The sequence below is a fragment of the Rhinopithecus roxellana genome, chromosome 10 (assembly GCF_007565055.1).
Source record: "Rhinopithecus roxellana isolate Shanxi Qingling chromosome 10, ASM756505v1, whole genome shotgun sequence".
NCBI lineage: Eukaryota > Metazoa > Chordata > Mammalia > Primates > Cercopithecidae > Rhinopithecus > Rhinopithecus roxellana.
This window is the reverse complement of record NC_044558.1, coordinates 20,796,931-20,816,289: the sequence shown is the minus strand read 5'-3', so window position 1 is coordinate 20,816,289 and position 19,359 is coordinate 20,796,931. Positions and strand designations below refer to the sequence as shown.

The window sequence follows — 19,359 nt, the reverse complement described above, 5'->3', positions numbered from 1 at the left end:
CCTCCCAAGTAGCTGGGACTATAGGCACGTGCCACCACGCCCAGCTAATTTTTGTGTTTTTAGTAGAGATGGGGTTTCTCCATGTTGGCCAGGATGATCTCGATCTCTTGACCTCGTGATCCACCTTCCTTGACCTCCCAAAGTGCTGGGATTACAGACGTGAGCCACTGCGCCCGGCCTTCATTATCATCATCATAACAGCTCTATATGTTAATTACCTACCTTGTGCCAGTCATTATCACTAATCCTTACTACACCTTTGCTAGCTATTAGACCCATTTTACAAATAAGGAAATGGAGACTTAGGAACATTGGGAACCTTGCAATCACACTGTAGACCTTGGTCTGTTCAATTCCAGAGGCCAAGGACATCTCACTACACCATGGAGCCTGCTGTTCAACTAGAGGAGAAAAATCACAACAAATCTGCTGTTAGAACTATGTTGATAACTCAAAAAGCAATAATTCAGTCAAATGTGTTCTCTACTATGTTGCCATTAAACCAGACTGTATGTCCCGCAAAAGCTGTAGCTGTGCTCTAAAATTGTTTGGCCCTTGAGCATAAGAAGGAATCAATAAATGAATAAATATTGGAGAAGAGGAGAAAGCAGTGCTGAAGATCCCTAGGCTGTACTCCTCTAATCTATTAATAGGTTTTGCCACTGCATATTCTGGGCACTTTGTTTTAGGGCTTAGTTTTAAATAGTAAAAGGAGAGACTTATACCAATAATCCCTAAGATGTCTTCTGACTTTAAGTGCTTTTATTTACTTATTTACCCCTTTTTTAATATAAAAAAAAGTAGAGATGAGGATCTCTCTATGTGGCCCAGGCTGGTCTCAAACTCCTGACCTCAATGGATCCTCCTTCCTTGGCCTCCCAAGGTGCTGGGATAACAGGTGTGAGCCACTGTGCCTGATCTAAATGGTTTTAAATTATACAGATCAATGAAATGTCCAGGTCCTTTAATAGAATTCAGAGATCCTAGCTGGGCGCAGTGGTGCACATGTGTAATTTCAGCACTTTGGGAGGCCAAGGTGGGTGGATCACGAGGTCAAGAGATCGAGACCATCCTGGCCAACGTGGTGAAACCTCTGTCTCTACTAAAAATACAAAATTAGCTGAGCGTGACTGTGGGTGCCTGTAATCCCAGCTACTCAGGAGGCTGAGGCAGGAGACTCTCTTGAACCCAGGAGGTGGAGGTTGCAGTGAGCCAAGATGGCGCCACTGCACTCCAGCCTGGACGACAGAGCAAGACTCTGTCTCAAAAAAAAAAAAAAAAAATCCTTTAGCAAGTTTTTAGAAAGCAGATTGGACCTAGAAATCATATTCTTGAACCATGTTGCTGTGCTTGTAGATCCAGGCAATGTTTAACATTACAGGACAGCATCTAGCCTCATACCTTGAATATATGATAGGAATTTAATAAATATTCTGGCTGGGGGCAGTGGCTCATGCCTATAATCCCAGCACTTTGGGAGGCTGAGGTGGGCGGATCACTTGAGGTCAGGAGTTTGCAACATGGTGAAACACCGTCTCTACTAAAAACAAACAAACAAAAAAAAATAGAAAACTTAGCCGGGTGTGGTGGTGCATGCCTGTAATCCCAGCTACTTGGGAGGCTGAGGCCAGAGAATCGCTTGGGTGGCAGAGGTTGCAGTGAGCAGAGATTGCACCACTGCACTCCAGCCTGGGCAGTAGAGCAAGACTCTATCTCATAAATAAATAAATAATCAAATCACTGATGTACCTTTTTTTTTTTCTGAGAAAGGGTCTGGTTCTGTTGCCCGGACTGGAGTGCAGTGGCATGATCTCAGCTCACTGCAACCTCTGCCTCCCAGGATCAAGCCATCCTCCCAGCTCAGCCCGACTATTTTTGTAATTTTTGTAGAGATGGAGTTTCACCATGTTGCCCAGGCTGGCCTTGAACTCTTGAGCTCAAGTGATCCATCCACCCCACCTCACAAAAGTGCTGGGATTACAAGCATGAGGCACCATCCCCAGCCTTCACTGATGTGCTCTTTTCAGCTACTGATAGACTCTAACTCTTCTATCCATCCTAGGCAAATAGGTTAACCAAGCCTGAAGTAATTTTTAAAGTAATTTAATAACAACAATCTCTAGACTATTACCACACTGTATTGAGCTTATATTTTAGTAAAGATCAATAGAAGTTCATGATAGATTGCTTTTATAAACAACCAAGTAAAACAAAGAGATTTACTAACAGCTTCTTCCGAATAATCTGATCCTTCTAAGAATAAGCTAAGCTCATTCATTGACATCTTAATTGATTAATTGCTATTAAGCTACTTTTACCAGAGTAGATACATTAATAAATGATAACCTGGTAATGAAATAGACGAAAGTAGCCATCTAGTATTTTCTCCCTTGGGAGACTGTTTCATCAAATACACTATATTGCAAAACTTCCTCCTTAAAAATAAAATGTGATTTTGCAATCACTTCTTGGTTTCCTTCCTATTTGTGGCTACTGCTTAATGTCATACCCACAGGAACATTTTCGCAAGCTCACTTCTCTACCAAAAAACACAATTTGGACCACCTTATCCGCCAATAATTAATTTTAGCATAAAGCGATTGAGGAGAAAAATCCTCAAGTGTATTTTGAAATTAAACATTTGTGATGGGGCGAAGTGGGGGAGTTGCTACTTAGAATTATTTTGTCCTACTGCTCCATTTCCATACTTCATTATAATTATTTTGCAACTATATGGCTGCTTCTTTTTAAAGCTGCCCTCAAAGTAATATTCTGAGCATAATGCATTTTTATTTATGTTAAATAAAACTAAATGTATGATAACCAAAATAATCTCAAAAGGTTGGCATTAGCCGAGTCAGCCAAATGCAATTTAAGAAAGATAATTCAAGCTGGGTGTAGTGGCTCATGCCTGTAATCCCAGCACTTTGGGAGGATTACTTGAGCCAGGAGTTCAAGACCAGCCTGGGCAGCATAGTGAGACCCCCATCTCAAAAATTTTTTTTAAAGAAAGATAATTGATAAGAAAACATTGAAGAAATATACAGTTATTTTTTAAAAAGATATATTTAGATTATACTGCATATTTAATTTTGTAAATATATTTTCCAGTCTGATTATTTGTTTTTATAAATTTTAATTTCAATTTTTTTGTTTTAGAGATGGGGGTCTTGCTGTGTGCCCAGGCTGCAGCACAGTTAGTATTCATAGGCGCAATCATAGCACACTACAGCGTCAAACTCCTGGACTCAAGCTTTTTTATTTCTTCTTTTCTGAGTTTTTTTAAGTAATACATTGATCGACATTTCTGTGTCCCAAACTAAACTACAAACTCCCTAAAAGCAGAGACTGTTCTTGATCATATTAGCACATACTGTAGTATAGTATATGTTGTGGAATCAAGCTAGTTTTATTAATAGAAAGTTGTAATTTCCTACTTTACAACATAGTGCTTTCCTAGAAAACAAGCTGAAAGTTAAATGTGCAAAAGTCAAATGATTGACTTACACATTATAAATGGGATTCTTTTTCCAGAGTAATTACTGTATATCTGTCTTTGGGCATAGGCATTAGCAATGTATTTCTAGCCATTTTACATTTGTTTCTTAATTTATTTTTCTTCATAATTGAGCACACAGTGCATAGACTAATCTTCTGATTGAAGCTAAATAGTCTTACCTGATTTGCATTTTTGTTTTTATTGTCCGACTTTATCCAACTTTGTATTGTTTATGAGATCTATCCATCTTATCACTGTGTAATTTTCCCTTCTTCATTTTATTAACTGATAGCACAGTGCAATAAAATGTCAAATATTTAAAGTTCAATAAAATATTCAACTCCCCAACACTGCTATATAGGCACGCACATGTGTGCGCACAGATACAGGACCATCACCACAAACAACAACAAAAATAACAACTCAAAATGTTGCCAGACACTTGGGTGGCTCAAAATGTTTATCAGTTAATGTGTCCAAGTTAAATCAAGATGATGACAATTTAAGAACTTTCAGTACATAATGTATAGTGGGGAAGAAGGATGGCATTGAAACATACAAAAGCTGAAAAACAGCTGCATTTTGAATCAGAATTTTAGAATCTTGGAAATTATTTTATTTTACTTATCTGTCTTCTCTACTAAACTAAGTTGAGGCCACAACTCGAATTATACTCATCTTTATGTTCCTCATATTTTGCATACCTAACAACATACTAGGAACTTGAGAATTAGTTGAATTATTCAAGGTCTCATGGATAGTTAGATAGGCCAGAAAACTGTTCATAAAAGTTACAGGCCAATAAAGCATAGACATATAGTCTTTGACATTGGTCCCTTCATTCTAGCATTTGCTATAACCTGTTTGCAGTTGCCTTAGACCCCAAATAGCCAAAGCAATCTTGAGCAAAAAGAACAAAGCTAGAGACATCACACTACCTGATGTCAAAATACACTGCAAAGCTGTAGTAATCCAAACAGCATAATACTAGCATTTGAAAAAACATGGACTAATGGAACAGAATAGAGAGCCCAGAAATACATCTACAAGTATATGTTCAAATGATTCTCATCCAAGGTGCCAAAAACACAGAACAGGGAAAGGACATCTCTCTAATAAATGCTGTTGAGAAAACGGGATATCCTACGCGGAAGAATGAAACTGGACCCTTATGTCAAACCACATACAAAAACCAATTCAAAATGAATTAAGGACTTATATGTAACACCAGAAATTGAAAACTACTAGAAGAAAACGAGGAAAAAGCTTCTTGACATTAGTCTTGGCAAAGATTTTTTTGAATAGAACCCGAAAAGAACAAGCAACAAAAGCAAAAATAAATAGGATTGCATCAAACTAAAAAGCTTCTTTACAGAAAAGGAAACAGTCAACAGAGTGAAGAAACAACCTATAGAATGGGAGAAAAATACTCATGAACCATAAATCTGAGAATGGCTTAATATCCAAAATATATAAGGAACTCAACTCAATAGCAAAAAAAAAAAAAAAAAAAAAAAAAACATGATTAAACAATGGGCTATGGACATGAATAGACATTTCTCAAAAAAAGACACAGTAATGGCCAACAGGTATATGGAAAAAATGCTCAACATCACTAACTATCAGGGAAATGAAAAATTAAAACCACAATGAGGTATCAACTCACACCTGTTAGAATATTTATTATCAAAAAGATAAAAGATAAGTGTTGGTGAGAATGTAGAGAAAAGGGAACCATTGTACACTGTGGATGGAAATGTATAGCCATTATGGAAAACAGTATGGAGTTTCCTCAAAAAAAACAACAGTACGAATAATCATATGATCCAGCAAACCAACTTTTGGATATATATCAAAAAGAAATGAATCACTATGTCAAGGAGTTATCTGCACTCCCATATTCATTGCAGCATTAGTCCCAATAGCCAAGATATGTAGAATCAACCTAAGTGTCAATCAACAGATGAATGGATAAATAGCACACACGCACGCACACACACAATGCTGTTCTGCCTTTAAAAAGAGGGAAATCCTGTTATTTGTGACTACATGGATGAACCCAAAGGATATTAAGCTAAGTGGAATGAACCAGGCACAGATAGACAAATACTACATGATGTCAATTATATGTGGAATCTAAAAAAGTCAGACTCATAGAAGTACAGGGTAGAATAGTGGTTACGAGGGATTGGAGGGGACAGGGTAGGGCAATAGAGAGATGTTGATCAAAGAATACAAAGTTTCAGTTAAACAGGAAGAATAAGTTCTAGAGATCTATTGTGTAGTATGATGACTATTAATAATAATAATATAGGCCGGGCGCGGTGGCTCAAGCCTGTAATCCCAGCACTTTGGGAGGCCGAGGCGGGTGGATCACGAGGTCAGGAGATCGAGACCATCCTGGCTAACATGGTGAAACCCTGTCTCTACTACAAATACAAAAAACTAGCCAGGTGTGGTGGCAGGCGCCTGTAGTCCCAGCTACTCGGAGGCTGAGGCGGGAGAATGGCGTGAACCCGGGAGGCAGAGCTTGCAGTGAGCCGAGATCGCGCCACTGCACTCCAGCCTGGGCGACAGAGCGAGACTCCGTCTCAAAAAAAAAAAAAAAAAAAAATAATAATAATAATAATAATAATAATATATACTTGAAAACTGCTAAGAGGCCAGGCATGATGGCTCACGGCTTATAATCTTAGCACTTTGGGAGGCTGAGGCGGGCGAATCACTTGAGATTAGGTGTTTCAGACCAGCCTAGCCAACATGGTGAAACCCTGTCACTACTAAAAATACAAAAATTAGCCAGGCGTGGTGGCGCACAACTGTGGTACCATCTACTCGGGAGACTGAGGCAGGAGAATCACTTGAACCCAGGAGGTAGAGGTTGCAGTGAGCAGAGATGGGGCCATTGCATTCCAGCCTGGGTGACAAAGTGAGTGAGACTTCCAACTCCAAAAAAAAGAGAAAGAGAATTTCTAGGAGAGTAGATCTTAAATATTTTTATTACCAAAAAAAAAAAATGAGGTGATAGATATATTCATTAGCTTGATTTAATCATTCACAAGATGTGTGTAGCTATGTATATCAAAACATTACATTGTACACAATAAATATATACAATTTTAATTTGTCAATTATACCTTAGTAAAGCTGAAATATAAAAGAAGTTATGTTGCCTTGTCTTACCCGGCAAAGCTCAATTGGAAGAAACTTTCTTTTCCCTTCTCCAGCAACTGAAAAACCATAATCACTGTCTCATGTAGCTCATTTTATTACTGTACAGAAGACCAATTGTGAAAATATTATAACGTAAAAAATGTAATTTCCAGTGACATTTCATGAAATTTTTGTAGTGTTTCCTTCTTATTCATTAGTAATTCACTTACATTGTTCTAAATTCTCTTACTTTTGAAGCCATCTTTTACCATATGCTTTCCAGAAGAACAGTAAAGTTGTAGTTAAAAAATAACATAAGGCAGGGTGTGGTGGCTCACACCTGTAATCCCAGGCATGGATTTAGGAGGCCAAGGTGGGCAGATAACCAGAGGTCAGGAGTTCGAGACCAGCCTATCCAACATGATGAAGACCTGTCTCTACTAAAAATACAAAAAAAGTTAGCTGAGGTGGGGGTGGGTGCCTGTAATCCCAGCTACTTGGGAGACTGAGTCAGGAGAAGCACTTGAACCCAGGAGGCAGAGGTTGCAGTGAGCCAAGATCATGCCACTGTACTCCATCCTGGGTAACAGAGCAAGCCTCCATCTCAAAAAAAAAATAATTAAATTAAAAAGAATTATAAAATTTAAGATGAATTTTAAATGTTAAGCTTCTAATAAATTTAATCGTTGTGATATTATATTTTCTTATAGTGGCAGAAATCTGAAGCTATCATGGAACAATTGAAGTCTTTTCAAATAATTGCTCATCTAAAGCGTCTACAGGAAGAAATTAATGAGGTAAAAATTTGGTCCAATAGGATAACTGAAAAACAGGATATACTGAACAACAATCTGACAACGCTTTCTCAAGATGTTACAAAAGTAGACCAAAGTACAACTTCCATGGCAAAAGATGTTGGTCTCAAGATTACAACTGTAAAAACAGATATACGACGGATTTCAGGTTTAGTAACTGATGTAATATCATTGACAGATTCTGTGCAAGAACTAGAAAATAAAATAGAAAAAGTAGAAAAAAATACAGTAAAAAATATAGGTGATCTTCTTTCAAGTAGTATTGATCGAACAGCAACACTCCGAAAGACAGCATCTGAAAATTCACAAAGAATTAACTCTGTTAAGAAGACACTAACTGAACTCAAGAGTGGCTTCGACAAACATACAGATAGATTTCTAAGCTTAGAAAGTGACAGAGCCAAAGTTCTGAAGACAGTGACTTTTGCAAATGATCTAAAACCAAAGGTGTATAATCTAAAGAAGGACTTTTCCCGTTTAGAACCATTAGTAAATGATTTAACACTACGCATTGGGAGATTGGTTACCGACTTACTACAAAGAGAGAAAGAAATTGCTTTCTTAAATGAAAAAATATCTAATTTAACAATAGTCCAAGCTGAGATTAAGGATATTAAAGATGAAATAGCACACATTTCAGATATGAATTAGTCTGACATTGGCATTAGACTAAGGTAATGTTTTAATGGGACCTCTCGTGAGAAGACTGGTAAATCAGAAATAATGATATTTTGGAGTAAAAGTCATTTTATATTTAATCCTATTTTGTACAGTAAAAATAAAACTTTTAAACAAGTTGGTTTTCCAAAATAAATATGCTAAAACCTATTTTGGCAACTTTATATAGCAAGAACTTTGCCCATCCTTCTGACATACATGTTGTTACACACACACACACACACACACACACACACACACACACACGTAGGAGAAGCAGAATCTGCTAGTAGCATGGGGAGATCTCGAAGGGACAGGATCTGAATCCCCACTTGCCCTCTCTGGCTGCCAGGGAGCCCAGTATGTGTATTTGGGGACCTAACTGAAGAACTACCCCTCAGGGGACAGGGCTGCAGCATTCGTTATCCAGTTAGTGGAAGAGAAACTAGAAAGGTCACGGCCACTGAGCGGCAGGGAGGAAAAGATAAAGTAAGACTTTCTGGGTCCTTCATGGCTTTAGGAAACAAGGAAAGGAATAGTAGTGTCTCGGTCTATTTGGGCTGGTATATAACAGTATAGCAAGAACTTTAGGTAGCCTGTAACTAACAAATTTATTTCTCACTGTTCTAGAGGCTGGAAAGTCTGAGATCAAGGTGCTGGCAGCTTCGGTGTCTGGTGTGGGCCCACTTCCTGGTTCATAGATAGCACCTTCTAGCTGTGTCCTTGCATGGTGGAAGGGGCAAGCAGCAATCTGGGGCCTCTTTTATAGGGGCACTAATCCTGTCCATGAAGACTCCTCCTACCTTATGACCTAATTCCCTCCCAAATGTCTCACTTTGGATTTCAACCTATGAATTTTGGGGAGACACATTCAGGCCATAGCAAGTATGTTACTTAATAAAAGGGGTTGGAAAGTGGCTTCTAGAGCAAGGGTTGTAGGGGAGGGTGTAGACTGAAGGGGGCTTGCCAAGCCTCAGACAGAGACTCTGCCTCAAAGCAACACAATTCGTGTTATGATGATGTGACCAGAAGTAGCCAAAGCAACTAGAGAAGGAGGCTATAAAGTCCGGGCTCCGTGCCTCACGCCTGTAATCCTAGCACTTTGGGAGGCCGAGACAGGTGTATCACCTGAGGTCAGGAGTTTGAAACCAGCCTGGCCAACATGGTGAAACCACGTCTCTATTAAAAATACAAAATTAGTCGGGCAAGGTGGTGGGCACCTGTAATCCCAGTTACTTGGGAAGCTGAGGCAGGAGAATCGCTTGAACTCGGGAGGCAAATGTTGCAGTGATCAGAGATTGTGCCATTGCACTCCAGCCAGGGAGACTGGGAGACAGAGCAAGACTACATCTCAAAAAAAAAAAAAAAAAAAAGGAGGCTCTAACAGCATTGGCAATTCCAATTACATAAAACTTTAGAAAATACAAAGTAATCTAAAGTGACAGAAAGTAGATCAGTGGTTGCCTGTTGCATTAGGATTCTCCAGAGAAACAGAGTCAATAGGATGGATGGATAGACAGATGATTGATAGGTAGGTAGGTGAGTGGTGGATGGATGGGTGGATAGATGATGATAGATAGATGATGGTGATAGATAGATAGATGACTGATAAGATAGATGATGGATGGATGGATGGATAGATAGATAGATAGATAGATAGATAGATAGATAGATAGATAGATAGATTCTAGGAATTGGCTCACATGATTATGGAGGCCAAGAATCCAACAATCTTTCATCTGCAAACTGGAGAACTAGGAAAGCCAGTGGTTTAATTCAGAGTCTGAAGGCCTGACAACCAAAGGAAGTGATGGCGTAAGTCCTGGTGCAAGACCAAAGGCCCAAAACCAGGAACACTGATGTCTGAGGGCAGGAGAAGATGGATGTCCCAGCTCAAAGAGTAGCAAATTCACCCTTCTGCCTTTTTGTTCTATCCAGGCCCTCAATGGATGGGATGATGCTCTCCCACATTAATGAGAGTGATCTTTATGCAGTCTACCAAGTCAAATGCTAATCTCTTCTGGAAACACTGTCATAGACACACTGAGAAATAATGTTTTACCGGCTATCTGGGCATCCCTTAGCCCAGGCAGGTTGAAACATAAAATTATGTATCACAATTGGAGATAGAGATGGAGACAGGTATAGATTACAAAGAGCCACAAGGAAAAGGAGTGAAGGATGTTTATTATCATCATTGTGATAGATATATGTCAAAACTCATCAAAGTGTATACTTTTTAAATTTTTATTTATTTTTATTTTTGAGATAGGTTTTCACTCTGTCACCCAGACTGGAGTACAGTGGTGTGATCATGGCTCACAGCAGCCTCGACCTCCTGGACTCAAATGATCCTTCCACCTCAGCTTCCTGAGTAGCTGGGACTACAGTCGCAAGCCACCATGCCTGGCTAATTTCTTTCTTTCTTTTTTTTTTTTTTTTTTTGGTGGAGATGGGATCTCCCTATGTTGCCCAGGCTGGTCTTGAACTCCTGGGTTTAAGTGATTCTTCTGCTTTGGCCTCCCAGAGTTCTGGCATTACAGTATACACTTGAAATATTTGTGTTTATATGTGTAATAGCTCATCAATAAATGTTATTAAGTACAATATAATAACCTAAAGTAAACCCACACAGCATTAGCCCCAGTTTCAAATGCCTAGCATGAAGAATACCCAGATCCACAGAGCTGGTCACCTCAAAAATAAGAGTTTATAAATTCTGTGTGTTTGTTCTTGTTTTGAGACAGGGTCTCATTTTGTCTCCCAGCTGGAGTGCAGTGGCGTGATCATGCCTCACTGCAGCCTCTTGCCTTCTGACCTCAAGCAATCCTCCCACTCAGCCTCCTGAGTAGCTAGGGCAGTTTATGAATTCTTTTTTTTTTTTTTTTTTTTTTTTTTTGAGACCGATCCTTCCTCTGTCGCCCAGGCTGGAGTGCAGTGGTGCGATCTCGGCTCACTACAAGCTCTGCCGCCTGGGTTCAAGCCATTCTCCTGCCTCAGCCTCCTGAGTAGCTGGGACTACAGGTGCCCGCCACCACGCCCGGCAAATTTTTTTTTTTTTTTTTGGTATTTTTAGTGGAGACGGGCTTTCACTATGTTAGCCAGGATGGTCTCTATCTCCTGACCTCATGATCCGCCCACCTCGGCCTCCCAGAGTGCTGGGATCACAGGCATGAGCCACCATGCCTGGCCGAGTTTATGAATTCTTATACCAGAATGGCTCATCAGCAATCCTTGGGCTTTTTTGCCATGGAAAAGTTAACTATGTACTCAAACTTGGTTCACTTTCTCCAAGCTATTGACAGGAAATGTTCTGTCTTATTTGAAAAATTGATATCCAGGAACAGTGACTCACACCTGTAATCCCAGCATTTTTGGGAGGCTGAGGCAGGCAGATCACTTGAGCTCGGGAGTTTGAGACCAGCCTGGCCAACATGGTGAATCCCATCTCTACAAAAAAATTAGTCAGTGTGGTGTGCACCTGTAGTCTCAGTTAATGGGGAGGCTGAGGTGGGAGAATCACTTGAGCCCAGGAGGTAGAGTCTGCAGTGAGCTATGATCTGCACTCCAGCGTGGGCAACAGTGAGACCCTGTGTCAAGAAAAGCAAAGAAAGATTGAGTCATTATTACCGGAAACTTGTGTAGTATCAGTATTCTCCAGAGAAACAGAAGCAACAGGATGTAGAGGGAGAAAGAGAGAGAGAGGTTTAAGGAATTGGTTCACATGGATTATAGAGGATGGCAAATCTAAAATCAGCAAGGTGGGCCATTAGTCTGGATCCTCAGGGAAGAGCTGGTGTTGCAGTTCAAGTCTGAAGGCAGAATTCCTTCTTGCTTGGGTGGAAGTGGGGGGATCTACTCTTTTGTTCTATTCAGGCCTTCAACTGATTGAACGTGAATTGCCACTCACATTATGGAGGGCAATCGAGGTCCACTGATTAGAATGTTAATCTCATCCAAAAAAACACCCTCACAGGAACATCCAGTATAATGTTCAACCAAACGTCTGGACATCATGGCCCAGCCAACTGATGCATAAAATTAACTCTCACACCTTATCATTGTCTCATCCTTTTAAAGAAGGCTATGGGATATAGCTTACTTGTGAAATAGTTATCTCACCTATGGTCTGTCTCAGTTCCACCTCTGTCTAGTATTCAGACACTGAGGTTACAGGTACATCTAGAACAGGTTGAACAATGTTCCGTGTCCTACTACTCGTGCCCACTCACAGGCCCATGGCTCTGGTTCTGCCTCTGGATAAATAGCAGATAGTTTTACCCTTGGTTGTTTCATTCATTTGTTCAAAACCATTTATTAATATGTGTAGAACACCAGGGTAGGTGCTTCAGTGGATACATAGTGAGTGACTAGTAGCTATCATCAAGTGTTCCCTAATCTCACAGAACTTACAGTCAGCCATAATGGGTTAGTTAGGGCTTTGTTTTTTGTTTGTTTTTTTTTGTTGTTGTTGTTGTTGTTGTTGAGATGGAGTCTCGCTCTGTCGCCCAGGCTGGAGTTCAGTGGTGCGATCTCGGCTCACTGCAACCTCCACCTCCCAGGTTCAAGCAATTTTCCTGCCTCAGCCTCCCTAGTAGCTGGGATTACAGGCACACACTGCCACGCCCAGCTCATTTTTTGTATTTCAGTAGAGATGGGGTTTCACTATGTTGATCAGGCTGGTCTGGAACTCCTGAACTCAGGCAATCCACCTGCCTTGGCCTCCCAAAGCACTGGGATTACAGGCGTGAGCCACCGCACCCAGCCAAGGGCTCTAGTTTTAAGAATCATCTCATGAAAAAAAAAAAAAAGAAAAAAAACAGGTGGGGCACAGTGGCTCACGCCTGTAATCCCAGCATTTTGGGAGGCAGAGGTGAGCAGATCACTTGAGTTCAGGAGTTCAAGACCAGCCTTGCCAACATGGCAAAACCCTATCTCTACTAAAAATACAAAAATTAGCCAGGTGCGGTGACAAATGCCTGTAATCCCAGCTACTCAGGAGGCTGAGGCAGGAGAATCACTTGAACCCGGGAGGCAGAGGTTGCAGGGAGTCAAGATTGCGTCACTGCACTCCAGCCTGAGTGACAAAGCAAGACTGCGTCTAAAAAACAACAACAACAACAACAACAAAGAAAAGGAAAGAAAAAAGGAGGCTTTCTTATGAGCATCTCACCGGCATCCCCCCAAAGAATTGTGGTATAACACGTCCTCCTGGGATATGGAACGGACGGCCAGCGTCAGTAGAGGCACTTTCTCTTCCTCAGGGGCCATGTGGTCTCAGGAGTTGTTCCTCTTTCTCTGTAGACACACCTCACTCTGCCAACTTGCTTCCTCTGTGGGTCCCCATCGACCAAATGCCAAGCTTGAGAGGAAGTCTTAGGCCGGGCTAGGTGGCTCAGGCCTGTAATCCCAGCACTTTGGGAAGCTGAGGTGGACGGATCACCTAAGATCAGGAGTTCAAGACCAGCCTGACCAATGTAGAGAAACCCCATCTCTACTAAAAATACAAAATTAGCCAGGCATGGTGGCACATGCCTGTAATCTCAGCTACTAGAGAGGCTGAGGCAGGAGAATCGCTTGAACCCGGGAGGCGGAGCTTGTGGTGAGTCGAGATTATACCATTGCACTCCAGCCTGGGCAACAAAAGTGAAATTCCAGAGAGGAAGTCTTTTTTTTTTTTTTTTTGAGACGAAGTCTAGCTCTGTTGCCCAGGCTGGGGTGCAGTGGCATGATCTCTGCTCACTGCAACCTCTGCCTCCCGTGTTCAAGCAATTCTCCTGCCTCAGCCTCCTGAGTAGCTGGGATTACAGATGCCCACCACCATACCTAAGCTAATTTTTGTATTTTTAGTAGAGATGGAGTTTCACTGTATTGGCCGGGCTGGTCTCAAACTACTGACCTCGTGATCTACCTGCCACGACCTCCCAAAGTGCTGGGATTACAAGTGTGAGCCACCACGCCCAGCCATAATCTTTCTTAAATGCATGTATAGTTCATATTCATTTAATGCTTAATATTAGAATTGTTTTGGTCTTTATTAGTTTGGTTATATTTTTGTGACCGGAAATATGTTGTAAGAACTTAACTCGTTTGTATCAACTAGCCTGTGGTAAAAAGTTTCATTATTTGTGATTTCACTTAACGTAACAGTTTCCAATAACCTATTAAGTAAAATAACATTTTACCATCAAACTTATCCATGAGTAAAAGTTGGGTATACCATATTTTCAGAAGTTAATGCTTCCTTGAGATTTAGCAGTTTTAACCTTGGCTAATATAGCCCTCTAGTGTTAAGATCATGGGTCTTGGAATAATGATATGACGAGTCATATGAATTATTTTCCATCTTCAAATTTTGCAGTACACTGTATTCTGCAAAGCAAGCTGGCTGATTTGAACATCAAATTATTATTCACAGTATTAGGCAGGAATTATATCTTGTGTAAGAGACACATCCCCAAGGCTCTTTCATTCAGCATAGCAATACTTATTAAGTGACTATTGCATACTGCACTTCAGTGTCTATAAAAACACACATGAAAACTTTGGAATAGCTGCTTTCTAGAAAACTTGTCAGGTCACACCTTAATAACCAGGAGTTCCATAAACCTTATCAGTGGTGAGGTTAACATCTCATGCACTTCTATGAACACCTCTGAGAATGTGAAGTCAGGGATGGCTTCTAAAAGACAAATGATTCAACAGATAGTTTGAACTTTTATTTATGTTTAATTTAATTTTTACAAGATGCTGATAGTAGCTGGCTTATTAATGTACACTATTCTTTGACATTTCAGGAAGGCACAGTGTTCAACTGTGAACTAGAGTCCTGTAAGTTTAAAATCAGTTTGTTTCTCAACCATGTGATATTCAGGATATTGTACAATTACTTTGAGATTTTTCCTCATCAGTAATGCAAAGAAAATTGCAATATGACTTTTTTTTTTTTTTTTTTTTTTGAGACAGGTTATCTATCACTCTGTCACCAGGCTGGAGTGCAAGGTTGTGACTGTAGCTCACTGCAGCCTCAAACTCCTGGGCTCAGATGATCCTCCTTCAGCTTCCTAAGTAGCTGAGATTACAGGCACATGCCACCATGCCTGGCTAATTTAGTTTTTGAAGAGAGAGGGGTCTCACTTTGTTGCCCAGGCTGGTCTTCAACTCCTGAGCTCAAGTGATCCCCGGCCTGGGCCTCCCAAAGTGCTGGGATTACAGGTATGAGCCACTGTGCCCAGCCTGATATACAATTTCTTTCTGAGACAGAGTCTCGCTCTGTCGCCCAGGCTGGAGTACACTGGCGCAGTCTTGGCTCACTGCAACCTCCGCCTCCCGGGTTCAAGCGATTCTCTTGCCTCAGCCTCCCGAGTAGCTGGAATTACAGGCATGCACACCACGCCTGGCCAATTTGTGTATTTTTAGTAGAGACCCGGGGTTTTGTCATGTTGGCCAGGCTGGTCTCGAACTCCTGACCTCAGTCTGCCCACCTCAGCCTCCCCAAAGTGCTGGGATTTCAGGAGTGAGCTTTCGCACCTGGCCTGATATACAATTTCTTATGCTAAAGAAGCAATATATAACTCCTAATTTACCACTGACTGCTATGCACTTCATTAACATTATGGACATTTCTATCCCAAAAATCATACAGAAATGTTACTTGTGTTTGTTTTTGAGACGTAATCTCACTCTGTGGCCCAGGATGGAGTGCAGTGGCACAATCTCAGCTCACTGAAAGCTCCGCCTCCTGGGTTCACCCCATTCTCCTGCCTCAGCCTCCTGAGTAGCTGGGACTACAGGCGCCCACCACCACGCCTAATTTTTTGTATTTTTAATAGAGACGGGGTTTCACCATGTTAGCCAGGATGGTCTCGATCTCCTGACCTCGTGATCTGCCCACCTCAGCCTCTCAAAGTGCTGGGATTACAGGTGTGAGCCACCACGCCCGGCCAGAAATGTTACTTTTGAGAAGGGTTTCACTCTTGTCACCCAGTCTGCAGTGCAATGGTGTAAACATAGCTCACTGTAGCCTCAACCTCTCAGGCTCAAGCGATCCTCCTGCCTCAGCCTCCCAAATAGTTGAGACTACAGGCAAGTGTTACCACGCCCCCTAATTTTTGCATTTTTTTTGTGTCACTATGTTGTCCAGGCTGGTCTCAAACTCCTGGGCTCAAGGCATCCCTCTGCCTCGGTCTCCTAAAGTGTTAGAATTACAGGCATGAGCCACTGTGCCCAACCAGAAATGTTAAACTCACTTTATGGTTCCAGAACAAGGATTAAATGAAATAAAAAATTAAAAAATTAAATATGGTTGGCCAAGTGTGGTGGCTCAGCCCTCTAATCCCAGCGCTTTGGGAGGCCAAGGCAGTAGGCTCACTTGAGCTCAGGAGTTCAAGACCAGCGTTGGCAACATAGCAAGACCTCATCCCTGCTAAAAATAAAAAATATTAGCCAGACACGGTGGTCCACACTTGCAGTCCCTGTTATTCAAGAGGCTGAGGTAGGAGGATTACTTGAGTTTGGGAGATCGAGGCTGCAGTGAGCTATCATCATGCCACTGCACTCCAGTCTGGGCAACAGAGCGAGACCTTCTCAAAAATAAAATAAGGTCAAAACGGGCCAGACAAGGCAGCTACCTGTAATCCTGGCCACTTTGGGAGTCTGGGGCAGGAAACCTGCTTGAGGCCAGGAATCTGAGACCAGCCTGAGCAACACAGCAGGACCCGTCTATGAAAAAACAGGAGCAAGTAGTGGCACATCCCAATTGTGTCAGTTAACTGGGAGGCTGAGGCAGGAGGATTGCTTGAGTCCAGGAGTTCAAGGCTGTACTCCAGCCTGGGTGACAGAGCAAGAATTCCTGTTCTCTAGGGGGAAAAAAAAAAGTCAAAACATTTCATAAAACTTTCACACAATGTTAAGCTGTTACTCTTCTGTTCAATTTTGTTGTACCTATCAGAAGGCATAATTTCATAAAATCAGGATTCCTTGGCACTTTAACCACTCAAAATATTTGATCCTACTGGAAGTTACTATGCAATGCTATCTTGTCCCTGAATCAACATAATTCAACTATCAGTTTCATATATATATCTTTTTTTTTTTTTTTTTGAGACAAAGAGTTTCACTGTTGCTGCCTAGGCTGGAGTACAATGGAGCAATCTCAGCTCACTACAACCTCCGCCTCCCGGGTTCAAGTGATTCTCCTGCCTCAGCCTCCCGAGTAGCTGGGATTACAGGCGTGCACCACCACCCTGGCTAATTTTGTATTTTTACTAGAGATGGGGTTTCACCATGTTGGTCAGGCTGGTCTTGAACTCCCGACCTCAGGTGATCCGCCCACCTCGGCCTCCCAAAGTGCTGGGATTACAGGCGTGAGCCACCACACCCGGCAGTTTCATATATTCTTACTCCACTGGGTTCTGCTTTATAATATTGACAGCAGACATTTCATTAAATGAAATGTAAAAAGAACACCTATGTATACATGTAAAAATTTTCTTACTACGATCTTTTAGTGTAATTTAAAAACCTGAAATGAGAATTCACATCACTGTAAGTGGGTCTCTTACTTGGGTTTTGAGGATGAAGTGGCTTTCTCTCAGACATAGCTTTGAACTGTAACTCTAGTAACTACAGACGGCAGACTCCACAGCTTGAACACAGCATATTTTATATCAATGCCCACAAATAAAACCTATTATAACTCTTAGGAAATAAAACTTGAATCCTGATTGGCACAACTGCCTCAGTGAGGGCTGGCTGAACTGCATACCCAAAATGTTTTAGATCTATAGTCCACTTTCATGTTGGCTGCACTAACACATTTCCACTTGCTCCTCTTACACTTTGACTGACATCCCTCTCAGCAAGAGGTGGAGACTATGTTCCTTTTTTCCTGAATCTGGGATTTGGTCTCCGAGACATCACTGTTGTAACCAAGAGTATGGTAAAAGTGATGTTATGTGACATTGAAGGGTAAGTCCTAAAAAGCCAATTCTGCCAAGCTCTACTGGAGCCCTGAAATACCACCTATGTCCAGCTGCCCTGAAGCCACCATGCTAGAGACTTTGGGGAAAGACTATACTACTGACAGGGAAATGCACAAACAGCATGCTTTCAGCTCAGAACTGAAAAGCTTCATGAGACTCAGAACCATAAGTCTGATACTCCTGAGTTCTTCACCCACAGAAAAGCTTATCACATGACATTAATCTTTGTGTGCTTTGCTAACATAGTAAGAACATACAGTTGATACTGCTAAGCACCACAGCCACCACTTGGTTGGGTTCAGAAGACACCCTACTCTACCTTTTAAAGTTTAGTCCAAATGTGTACCTACAACTCTTCCTTTTTTACTGCAGGACAGGTAAAACGGTGAACCTTTAACAAGTTCAGGCAGTGATGATATAAACAAGTTAACATGCAACCAGCTGCACTGGCTTCTAAATTGAGTTCTCTGACCTTACTATGAGTTTGTAGTAACATTTCTCTCCAATCTCTGAAAAAGTTTTTCTCTCCAGGCCATCTGTATGCTTTATGTAGGGATTGTTAACCCCACCCATGTATTACACATAACAACTCTAGGTAAAATGCAGTGTTTGAAAAACAGCATGTTATGTATTATACTAGGTTTTTGTTTTTTTTCCAGTGGTGGGCTGTCATTACAAAAGATTGAACTTTTATACTTCCTAACCAAACTGAAGGGAAATCTAAACACAAAAACTAATTCACTTTCTAGGAGCTCTTTAAAAATGGGCTTAAACCTACAATCAATCTCGTATCTGAGTATGATAGAATGCTTTTTTGCCCAGTGGCATTCATGTAGTTCAGCTGTCAAGCAGTACCTTTCTTAAAATACCAGACTGAAAACAGTTTAATTTTCTGTAATTTAAAAAGTCAGAGCCAGGCGCGGTGGCTCATGCCTATAATCCCAGCACTTTGGGAGGCTGAGACGGGCGGATCACCTGAGGTTGGAAGTCAGAGACCAGCCTGACCAACACAGGGAAACCCCGTCTCTACTAAAAATACAAAATTAGCTGAGCATGGTGGCGCATGCCTGAAATCCCAGCTACTAAGGAGGCTGAGGTAGAACAATCGCTTGAACCTGGGAGGCAGAGGTTGCATGCAGTGAGGCGAGATTGCACCACTGCACTCCAGTCTGGGCAACAAGAGTGAAACTCTGTCTCAAAAAAAAAAGTCAGATCTGTGTGAAGAGAATTAGGGTACCCGAAAATCATTTTC

The 19,359-nt window shown here is 41.3% G+C and overlaps 1 protein-coding gene across 1 annotated transcript in view; it reads left to right on the top strand.

The window, feature by feature from the left end:
- IKBIP (IKBKB interacting protein) overlaps positions 1–8,295 on the top strand; it is a 30,343-nt gene extending 22,048 nt beyond the window's left edge. Inside the window, exon 3 of the mRNA XM_010355954.2 lies at positions 7,363–8,295. Coding sequence (XP_010354256.1) covers positions 7,363–8,118 — 756 coding nt within the window. The 3' untranslated portion in view covers positions 8,119–8,295. The remainder of the gene's footprint in view (positions 1–7,362) is intronic.
- Positions 8,296–19,359: the final 11,064 nt, after the last annotated feature.